Here is a 12,332-nt window from a genome sequence, read left to right on the forward strand (position 1 = left end):
CGGCACGGTGCAAAGGGAGAAGAAGGGGGGGGGGGGGTGCAGCGAGAAGGTGTCCAGCCGCTTTGGAAGTCTCCAGGTGGTCAGAGCCCGAGCTTTTAACCCTTTTTTTGGACAATGAAAACTTTGCAGAACATTAACTTTTCCTGGAAGAGAGATAGAGATGAAATAGAAGAAGGAAATGGGCAAGTGTGAAGGTCTGGGCAATTGAAAGATGCATAAGAGTACAGAAGAATCTTAGGTGGGAAGAGATGATGGAGTGGCTTTTGCTGGACTCTTCTTGTTACAGCCATGGACAGAACCAGGTTTCCTTGTGACACAGAGACTGCATCCAGGGGGAGGCGATGGCTCAGAGACAAGAGGGTTCAGTGTTGGTACCGCTCGGCCCCAGGGGGTGAAATCTGGGGGGGACAGGTGTCCCAAAGGTGAGACTGTGCTCTTTTTGGAACGGGACAAAGCATCCTTAAAAGGACAACCCTAGAAGCAGCTGTGGTCCATGCGCAGTGGTGAGAGCACTGGACATGAAAGGAAGAGGTCACGATGGCAAATTTTCTCCGGGCAATGCCACGAGTGACATGGAAACACACGAGGCTTCAATGGTGTTTCCTGGGGAAGCCTATGGCACAAGAAGGACTCATCTCCTCTTGATGAACTGAGAATTGATTGTCTGAAGGGTGGTGATGGGCTGAGAGTTGGTGATTCAGGGGATGGATGTATTGGAAATTTGGTGGGGGGAGGAGGAAATGTTTTTGGAAGGTTTTCATTTTCCCTGTGTGTTTCTTTGTACTTAGAGTTGTAGTGTAGTTAATAAGGTTTTCTTTTCTTTATTTCTAAGTGGGGGCCTGCTTTGCTTATTCCTGGTCACATCTCACAGCAGACACCAGGGAGAAGGTATTTTCATGGGGGCACTGGCATTGTGCCAGCCTCAAACCATGACAAGGACATTTGAGAATCTATAAGCATTTATTTCTATAAGCATAAATAACATTAATCTATGTGTATTTAGAATATTTTTACATACACACATATAACTGATGTATCTAGGTATCAGACATGTACATCTAGTATTACCTAACAGGTCTTTCTCATCTATTGTTCATGTGAAAATAGTGTCCTATATCCTGTTTTTCTCTTCCCTAACCAACATGTGAATTCACAGGAATACTTTTTTCTTAATTCATTTATCAGGAAAGATTTGTGCACCAATAATTCCTCATGCAGACAAGAACTTCTAGGAGCAGGGATTATTTTATCTATATTTATCTCCTGTGTAATGCAACTATGGTTTGTCTTTTCTGACAGGCACCAAATAAGGAATGTCCACATCAGAGATTTTAATTACTTGAAATCTTTTTTTTATTGATCGCATACAGCAAAGCAGCTCTTGTGCTAACCTTTCAAAATGTCAATTTAACTTAGGAATACAGTGCTCTTTTTGAGTTCTATTGCAACAGATGATACCAATTGCATTATATTACTGTTATGTTACATTATAATACTATTATATTACTGTATGTTACAAAAAGTGTGTTTTAATTGTATACCAAAAATGGGCTTAGGAATTGCCATTATTTATGAGAAGCACTGCTTGACTGCTTATAGACAGTCTAGGCAGATCAGGACATAGGCTTAGACATTTTGTTGGTGCAATGCATGTTGTATTTGTTCAGATTTTTATGCCAGCCCCTGTCATTCAGACTCTGTATGGACCTCACATTTCTGTGTAGCAGAGGCCTGAATGAAAGACAGTGGCTGCATATAAAAATGTGTATGCTGAATGGCATTTAGACAGAATACAAGCACCTCATGTGGCTAACATGAAATTTAACAAAAGTTTGTGTTCAGATCAGGAAGATACTGGCAGTATTCTACTACGTCTGTAAATGGTTTCACATTATTCCCACTTTTTCAGGGAAGAGTGACTTGTACCACACTGGGCATGCAGAAGTTTGACACTATATAATTCATTTACATGGCATAGTAAAGAGGAAGCAGAAATTGTTAATTTGTTGTGTCTTCAGAGTTTTGATAGCTCACAGGCAGTGGCCGCTAATGAGAAGCTTCAGAACATACGTTCTTGTATACAACATACACAAGGTGTATCCAACCTTGTATACAACATAACAAGGTATCCAACCTTTCTCTTGGGATTTACAAAAATAAGGATTCTGATGGATTCGGGACAACATTTTGAAAAATTTCTACAGACGGCAATGCCACTGATGCACTTGTTTAGTACAAAAGAGCTGGCAAAGGAAAAAAGATTGGCAACTTGACATGTTGGGGTTTTTTATTGTTTAATCATACATTTTGTTGTTTAACATACATTTTCCAGATTCTAAACCAAGTTTAAATCAAAGGAGAGAAGGATTATCTTCTGGCTACTGGCCCAGTGACCAGAATATCAATTTTCCTTCTCTGTGTTTCATCAAAAGCAGAAGACATTGGGTTTGTTCTTCATGGAATTTCCATGATAAACAATCAAATTTGCAGTAATTTGGACAACTGCATTATCCATGTTCTCAAGGCATTGTGGATTTAAGGTTTAATTTCATATTACTTCAAGGTTATATAAGCTCCCTAACTAATTTCATTAGCACTTTAATGAAGGATTTAATTTTTTATTCTCTCTTTTCTATTTTTTTGTTATATTTTGCAAAACATTTCTCCAACAAGTGTGCAGTTGAGATCTGAAAGAAATGCTTCTATAGAAGTCTTCAGAAAGTTGAAGTTAAATAAAGAAAACAACATTCTTTCATAAAAACCACAAGGGAAAAGAAAATCAAAACAAAAACATGACAACATATTCTTTAAACAAAAATATTGACATTATTATTTGACCTAAACACAGGTGCACATTAAGAACATTTTCTATTTTTTCTTGGACTGAAAATTAAATGTCTACATTCTTCCTCACAACATTGCCAAAAGCAAATCAGTTACTAACAAACAAAACACTATGATGTGTTCTTAAGTAGCTTGTCATTACATCTTTTTTTTATATTAGTTACAATATGATGCCTGTGTTTTCATTAAGTCCACATTTTACAGTATGGCACATAAGTAATTTCTCTCCAAAAGCCTGCAAGTCAGGTGGGAAAAGTCAATAGCTTTTGTTACATTGAGCATTTGTGCCACAATATCCCAGCTTTGTATTTTGCATTGTCTGCCCATTATGCAGAAAATCAAATTGCCAATACATCCTTTTGCTTAAAGCTTTAAACCTACAGAAGATCACAGTAAACACTAGCTCTGTCACCACTGCTGCACATGTAGCAGGTGTCTACAAATGTCTTCTTAATATTTTTTATTTTGAAAGGTTCTTCAAACAAAAACAGTTATCTATGTGAATTAGTCATTGCTTGCCAAGGTCTGCAAATATATGCCACTCCTGAGCAAATAAGACTTTTCCAATTGGGCTGACTGTGTCTACATCTTCTCTGATATATTTCAGACCATTTACCTAAAAAATTATAAAAGTAGTGAAAAGGACAGCATTTCTGCCAACTCATTTACTCAATTTAAGTATCAGAGTATGTAAAATTTGCAATACAGATTACAGTTCAAAATTTCTGCAAATATCTCTCCCAGACCAGGTCCAGAAGGAGGGTGACACTGAATCTAAATGAATCAATTATCTGTAATACATCTTAAGATGGCAAACTTGAGCATAAGGAAAGACTTGGAAATAAGCTAACAGATGTAACTAGAGAGCAGCAGTTGTCAAGCATTTAATTACAAGAAAATTGTAGCAGCATGGCAAAGGAGGAGAAGGGTCAACCTTCTCAAACGTCCTGGCAAGTTGGCCAGCACCGCTTGCAGCTCGGGGGGCACTGACCCACTCTGGGTGTTTGGGTCAGCGCCTAAGGAAAGCACCCTGCGTTATAGCTGTGATGCTTCCTTGCAGAGGGACGAGGCCATCTCTGGCTACAACCTGCAGGAACACAGAGAGCACTCTCCAGCTGGGGCAAGTTCAGGTTTATTGTGGATCCCAAGGAAGCCAGCAACTGAAGAAAGCCGAGTGGGCGGTTACAACACATAATAAAGGGAAAGGGGTACAAGGGAAGAGCCCGTCTTCGGGCGCATATGGATATAGGGGGAGCAGGGTACAGAAGATTGAAAGGAGGGAAAACGCCAGCAGTAACAGTGTGAGGGAGGGGCCCCAGCCCCTGAACCAATCACCCCATGCCCTAGGCAGAAGTTTCTAGAGAAAAAGGTAGGAGCAGAGAGTGACTGGCAGGGCACCGGGGAGGGGTCCAGAAAAAGATGTGTTGATTTCAGGGAAACTGGGGAGGAGTTGGGGTAACTGACAGTAACAGAGAGGGGAGGGAGAACCAGGGCAGAACTATTATAACACAAGGGGGGAACAGATCAGTCCAACACAACACAACAGAAAATATCTTCTAGTGAAATTCTGAAAGCCTAAAGATGAGATAAACTCTATGAGACCTTCTTTACAAATTTGCCAGTCTATATGTTTGAAAGTAATACCAGGAAAAAGTTTTTTTCTGTTGAGATGGATAATTTTGAAGGACAAAAATATCACAGCAAGACTTGACTCTCCATCACTTACTTCATCCTTTGAAATCTGAAGTCACTGAAGGTTATTTGAAAATCAATGGATGAAGAGATGAATTAGAGAACTGGCATTTAAAATATATGTTCATATATGTATTTAACATGTGAAACATATAAAACATGTTTTACATGTTAAATACATGTAAATCTTGTGTTTTCATCTCAGTAAAGTGGTGACAGATGTGCACTAAGGTATGTCAGTATTTACACAACAAAACTCTCTGAGACAGCAAAAAAATGTATGAGCAGAGAAAAATGTATCGTTCATGAAAGTTTATTCTAGTCCAAATGCATTTAACACAGAAACCACAAGTATGATATCACATATGCACACAAAATTTCAGGTTAGTCAGTACACTACTGCTCTCTATTTGACAGAGTAAAAGTCATCATTCTCAGAAAGGAGTTATCTTCAGTCCTGATCTGCATTGTTAACATCTGTAGCAATTAAATTCAGTAGTTTATATTTATATTTATATTTATATTTATATTTATATTTATATTTATATTCTTGGTACAAAGACTGGTAGTTCTTTTTCAAGTCATTGCCACGCTAGCCTAGTGTTATCTCAGTCCATGGATCAACAGCTATACACCAGCCAACAGCTATGCAATACCATTTCCATGCCAGCAAAACCAGTGAATGTGCAAATGTGTGAGGGAAATAGTATAATTAGAATTAACCAGATATAAATCACAGACTTTCTTATTAATAAAGAAATTCCTATTATTAATTCCTATTAATAAAGAAATGGCTACAACTTCGCAATAAGCCACACTGCAAATAATTCTAAATGTCCTTGGAGAAATTCTCCAATTATACCATTATAATGACATAATGTTTAGAGCTACTCAAAACAGCCATGAAATAAGAAACAAGATTCCCAGAAATCCTAAATACAATTCCCCTCTAATATCTCTTTGTTAGGGCCATCACTGCTGTCATACTTTAAAATGCTTTAAAAAGTATGAGCAGAAAAGCAAAAACTCATTTAAAAGCCCAGCTCTGTGATGCAAAGCTATGTTAACAGAAATTTTCCTGTAAATCTAGATGGAGGAAACAATTCCATTATGTTTCTCTGGAGCTAAATAAGAAACATATTCACAGAAAACATAGACAATAAAATATATCTACACCAAACAATCTGCTGATTTTTAGCTGATAGATAGAATCTAATGCTTAATGAATAGAAAGTTCCCAGTTGAGTGTGCCAGTGACTAAACTGCATAGACTATTTCAAAATAAAAAGCATGTCATTTGATGATCAGACTTCCACTTTAAAGCTAAGCAGCTATGATAAAAAGCTAAGGATAAGTATTCAAAGAATGAGGGCACTGAAGACTGAGAGAATAAGACTTTTTTCTGCTTTTTTCCCTTTACCATCTTCCTGACTTTTTGAGGCATTTTTCCTGAATAGGCATGCAATCCAGACACAGAGTTTTGGGAAAATGCAGTAAACAAAATAACTGTCTTCTTTCACCACTGTAGCATAGTGTTATTAACTTAATGTTATTGCATTGAATTGCCGCATATATTCAATGGTATTAGTTGCTCTGTAAAGATACTGCAATAGTTAATGAAAATATTATCCTTACTCAAGGTGATTATAGTAAGGTTGGTAGTTTCCTGAAAGGTGGATGAATCTTCCTCTTTATTAGCAGAAGGAGAAGAACAAAAACCTTGATATTCTACACATCAAACTCCTCTGGGTGGGTAAACATACTGGTGTTGATGTCTTATATAAACACAATTATTTATTTCCACAGCAACTTTTTGGAAATTACCATGCTGTACAGTTCAGCAGTTCAATATTTTAAGAAATAATATTTTTTGATGACAACACATTGTACATTAATCATTTCATCTCCCACATATGCTGCATTTGTGATCGGTCTATTTTGCATAAACTAGCTCAGTTCAAAAATGTTCAGCAGCAGGTTGATTGTACGTTTAAATCAGTCAAAAGAACTTATTGGTTTTCCTTGCAAAGTGACAAATCCAGTTACCATTACTAGTTTATTTACAGTCACTCTGCAATATATATTGATAGTTTCTTGGCCTTAGCAGCAGCATCCAATTAACATGGCAGTACACATTAGTACGATTTTAAATCACCAAATTACTATCATCTAAGTAAGCGGTGGCAAAATATAGCTATTGTAGAATTTTGTGCCATTAGACAACGACTGTTTACAGAGGGCTATGTATTTCATAAATTATCCATGATGTGGGAATTTGTGATGCAGCATATTATTAATAATCACTCTACTCCACAACACAATCTGAATTCACTTCAGCTGACAAAATCAAAATTCCAAGAGGTCTAAGCTCCTTGTTTTGCATGGGTACCACTGTTGAGCTTAATAGCTAACTCCAGCAGCTAATATTTGCAGAAAACCAACCTTGGCCCAGGTAATGGCAAGGTAATAACATGACAGAGAAAATGTAAGTCCTTCAGTAAGGACCATCATGTTTATGGTCTTGTTCTCACACTCTCTGTCCTTCCTATCCACCATCCACCATCTTCAAACAAACTGAAGCTCCATACATCCTATACCTATACACCATCTATCACTCCACTGCTTTCAAACACTGAAGCCAATAACAGTAATAACTCACATCTGCTGATGCCTTGAGAAGGCTGACCTAGAACAGAGGCTAGATGGAGTTAAAGAATAAAGTAGTAATTTTATTAAAAGGCCTCAATGGATACACCTTGGGCAATACAAGAACCCAGCCAGGGCTACACCCAAGATGAACCCAAAATGGTCACAAAACAGGCAATGGCTACGATGGTTCTCACTTTATAAGTTCTGGTCTATCTGCATATTGGAGGCAATTGTCTCATTATAGCTTTAGGTTATGCAGTCCCATACTTCTTGTTTTTCTCTCTTCATTCCACCATTGTTTATGCTCTCAGGCCTGAAATTTGGATCAGTTGTCCTCGGTCCCAAGCTAGAAAAGGAATTGTTTTTTCTTGTTACTCTGTGAAGAGAGCTTACCATCCCTTAATAGAAAGCTCAGAACTACACATAAAGCAGTACAGAATCTGAAAAATATAAAAACTAAAACCAAAGGCATCACTGTGGTATGCTTGTCTCCGTCTTTGAGCAGCACAAAAAGACTGAATCCAGAATTCCCAGTCCAGTCTTGTGGCCGCACTTCTCTTCACAGAGAAAAGCAAGGCACAACTTCCTAAGGATATTTCTGGAAATCGCAGTGAGGAACCTCAGAGAAAGAAAAAACAATTCTTAGCTCATTTGCTGCACCTGTGTTTGTGCAAAAGTAGAATGCAATATGGAGATTGTTTACCCCGAGTGATAGTGAATATAATATAATATAATATAATATAATATAGTAATTATTTAGCCTTCTGATACCAATGGAGTCCTCCTCATAATTTCTCCCCTTCATTGGGGTTGCCTTGATTTACTATGCAGTCTCACTTACCATTCAATTTTCTTTAAACTACATTTGTATTGATTGTCATATTATATATTCTTTTTCAAAACTGTTCTAAGTTTAATGTCTTTCTGAATAGTCATTCCTGAAAGAAATTACATTCAAATATACCTCCATTGTGCTAGGCCAATTTACCTAGGTTAAATTCTGCACTATTTATACACACTTCACGTAAGTGTTTTATTATAGTTCTGCTGAAGGAAAGAAAAAAAAAAGACAGGTTTTAAAAATGCTGCAAGTTATTTGATACTACTCAGTTTTCTTCACTCAGGGTATATAAAGCGCAAGTCTTCACTAACAGAAATATTTCATATTCCTTCTCTGAAAGGATGTTTTCTGTCATCACTACAGGAATGCAGTTTACAGTACTACTTATTACTACAACCAACTGTTAGAAAAGAAGCCTTTTCTTTCATAAGGAGAAAAAAAATGGCATAAGGCTCTGTAGTTCATATAGCTCCTGGACTCTGCATAGTACCATTTTCCAGCAAGAACTGAACACATGAAAAAGCAAATCATGTATCATAGGCTTGGACAGTGTTTATTTGAACTGATCATAGAATGATCTGATATAGACTGATGCCGTGTGGTATGCTTACATTATGCTGAAGTTCAGTTGTCCTACACCACACCAGGACAACAACATTCAGTTAACATATGGCCATGTGGTGCTCCACTAACCTGAAGCACTGCGACATTTGCTGCAGCCATATGCCACTGAGGAAGTTTCCCATCATGGAAAGAATCTGGGCACAACACAGCAATGGTACCTGTCAACTGCAGAAAAGCATCTTGCTGTTTACCCACATACCTGTAGAAAAAGCTGATGATACAACTCCAAGAACTGAGCTGAGGCATTTTTACCTCTCCCCTTTGTTTTTTTCTTAACAGTGACAACATAAGGGCAGCTGTCTACAAGCCAGTTTCAGCATCACGGAAGTGGGTAACACACAGGCCAAGAGCAGAAGCTTATCACAGGGAGGTTTACTAATCAATAATATATTTCCATCCATACCTTTGATTCTTCCAGTATGAGGGATATGCAGTCTTGCATCACCTGAGAAATCACCAGGCAGCTTTGTAGTGGTGGTTTTTTAAGAAGCAGATGAGAAAACCCTTGGGAGACTTGTACACTCTGGGAGAATAGCTTGCACTTGGCCAGCTGTACAAATAAGAACAAGTGGAACAGAAAAGCAAAGATTATTTCTGGTGTGATAGGTTGGTTACTCCAAAATCCTTAGTTACATTCGGCACTAAAGGCTGAAATTTATATCACAAGAAAATCTTCAATTTCCATTTCATGTGTACAGCTACTCAGATACACAAACAGAAAAGACAAACAAAAGAAATCCTACATTAGGCATAAACAGCAAGGTTTTGGTACTGGCAAGGAGTAGTGCTGCAGAGGGAGCCTCTGTGAGAAGAGGCTGGGGCTGCTCTGTGCTGGACACAGCCAATTCCAGCTGGCTGCAATAGACCCACCACAGGGCCAAGATGGTGATGCCTCAGTGAAAGTGTTTTTAAGACAGAGGAAAAAGAACATGGACAGAAAGAGGGTGGAAAAAGCTAGAAACAGCACGTCAGAGAAGAAAGAAAGGGAGGACATATTTCAGCACAGAGATGAGATTTTCCCCACAGCTCATGGTGCAGACAATGGTAGAATAGATTTGATTCCCGAAGCACCAGCCTGGAGCAGCAAAAATTTTTGAGGAACAGCAGCAGCAGAGATAAACTGCCACCTCCAGAGTACAGTCCCATCCTCATCCTCAACCCCCTCTCCTGTGCCATAAGATGGGATGGGTAGAGGTGTTGGGAGTGAAGGAGTGAAGTGGAATGTGCAAAAAGGGGGATGCAATAAATTAAAATTTGTCTTCTTGTTTCCCACTACCTGAATCTGTTGAATTGTGAGTACACTGAAGTAATTCTTTCCAAGTCAAGTCTGGTTTGCCTATGCCAATAATTGTTAAATGATAACTCTGTCTTTATCTCAATTTGTAATTTTTCTCATCCTAGTTTCTCCTCCCATCTCACAGATGGGAAAATTAGAGAAAGGTTGGGTGCATGGCCTTTAGCCAGAGCTAACTCTCCACTATCCATAGACCGAAACACAGGCTGAGGTTTGGGCTCATCATGTGTCTGAGGCAGTAAGTCTGCACAAAGACCTACGAGAAAGTAGTGCTTGACTGAAAGACAGTGAATTACTAGTTGCATTTTAGGCTAACCTTAACCTCTGCATCCTTCTTTGTTGGTAATCTTGATAAATTGCTAAGTTTATTTTTAGTTATTTATTATGACACCATTAGCACTTAGCCTCTTTATACTTACTTCCGGTATATATATGTGTGCATAATGGCCACACTTTTCTTTTATTTGTTTTGCTTTGCTAAGTTCATTAACAGTGCACGAGGATAGATCCACTTTATTGACAGACACACATTCAAAATTTCTACCAGGTACACTCTTACACTTTACCTTATGAACACCTTACCTTATTGGAATTCAAGGTATTAATATGTTTACAATATTAAGGGGTGAGGGAATTAATCCAAAAAGAGGGGAGAAGTACTGAGAGTCAGGACAATATAGTTCTGACATACTCAGGAGAAGCATTCTTTGAATTAATTTCTTGCTGTAGCAGTCTCCTGTTGGAATTAATGCCAATATAACTGGATGGGACGTGCCTGGGCTTGTCTGGCCCTTGCAGCTTGACCAGAGGCGGCAGCTGAGGTGGTTTCACCTCAGAGACACCTTTGGCTGGCTGGATGCTGCAGCTGGGCGCTTGGAGGCAAGTCCAGGCATGCAGGAGCTCAGGTTTACCTCTGGTGGAGAAGCTTTAAGGCGAGGTGAAGGAAAAGGAGTCAGTTCTGATGGAGGGCTTTGATCCAGAGCTTTATTCCTGGCCCACAGGCCTCTGAATCGTAACTGCTCCAACAAGAACTTCCCGAACCACATGGTTGTTGTTCCTTTTAACCCCGGGGAGAAGGGGAGGGAAGGGGTAGGAATCCCACCAACCAGGTAGGGGGGAGAGGTCTCAGGGGACAAATGACACCTGGATGGCCTAATGTCCTCCAGGGGTGTAAAGCATCTTTTGAACTCTGCCAATTACTTGACACCCTTCTGGAATGCCAGGACTGACAGCGCTCACCAGGCGTCAGGGTGGGGGAAAGGAGAGGTGATTGACATACTTGGGGAAGAAATCTATAGGGAGAAACCCGAGGTATCTGAGGCAAACCATGACATCACACTGCAACAGTCTCCCTCTACTACAAGTAGTCAGCAATTTCTATGTGCTTTTCAAATTACCTTCACAGCCAAAAAGTATCTCACCATGTTAGTTCAATTCCCTGAGGTTGGACTTCTCTGAGAAGTTCAGAATGGACATTCTGGTAAATATCAGAGAAAATGTTCTCTTCCCTATGATATAAATATTGATATTGAAGAGCCCAGAGGTGGAAAAAATTTCACTTGTGATAGGTAACAAAATGACTGCAGTAAAAAAGTCAACATGTAAAGTTGAGATGAAAATATTCACAGGCTGAACAAAAGGATATCCATTTTCATGATGGCAAGTTGCAAGAAAGTAATAGAAATTCAATACATCTGGTGTTTTACCTTAGAGCAACCCACCCTGAGCACCTTCAATAAACACAAGATGACAAGAAAACTAAACATTTTTAAGGCAATCAAACCACATACTTATCTGGAAGACTGCATTACCTTCCCTGCTATTTTAACAAAAAAACCAATCTAATATAATTCCTAAAGCTCACTGAGGTCTGTGTTAACTGTTTCAGGAATTTATGGCTCTGAAGCTTCACAGGTTTTGAAAGAGAAGAATTTCCACTACCACAATCAAGCACCTGGAGGTGACAATACAGTCCTTAAAATCAGCTTGTCATTTTATCTCTGGGCATGCTTTCAAATATACTACATATGATTGATAATATCAGCTAAAAGGAATGTTTCCTTATATTTCATCATAGCTCACTGAAGTATGCAGGAGAATACCATGTGAACTAGCAATACAGCTGTCGGACAAGCTAAAAGAGCTATGAAGAATGCAGGTAGGAGAGGATTTCACTACCCAGTGTTCACTTCACAGATCATGGTAGGGGAAAATAAGTAATTGCCATTTGCATCAGGGAACACTCCACTCAAAATCACAATACTAAGACTGCATGAACACAGGATAACCCTTAACTCCATAATTGTGGGATATTTCTATCTCATCCTTTTTATTGTTAGGAAAAAAAATCCCACTTTTAATTATTCTAATAAAGTCTTAATTCCTGCT

General features: G+C 38.7%; 1 protein-coding gene across 1 annotated transcript in view; it reads right to left on the minus strand.

The window, feature by feature from the left end:
- Positions 1-7,425: 7,425 nt before the first annotated feature.
- Positions 7,426-12,332, minus strand: part of LOC115948905 — a 35,265-nt gene continuing 30,358 nt past the window's right edge. The window contains exons 5-6 of the mRNA XM_031064601.1: positions 9,054-9,200; positions 7,426-7,531 (exon numbers count right to left, since the gene is read on the minus strand). Coding sequence (XP_030920461.1) covers positions 7,511-7,531; positions 9,054-9,200 — 168 coding nt within the window. The 3' untranslated portion in view covers positions 7,426-7,510. The remainder of the gene's footprint in view (positions 7,532-9,053; positions 9,201-12,332) is intronic.

This window comes from Geospiza fortis, unplaced genomic scaffold (assembly GCF_000277835.1).
Source record: "Geospiza fortis unplaced genomic scaffold, GeoFor_1.0 scaffold249, whole genome shotgun sequence".
NCBI classification, from domain to species: Eukaryota; Metazoa; Chordata; class Aves; order Passeriformes; family Thraupidae; genus Geospiza; species Geospiza fortis.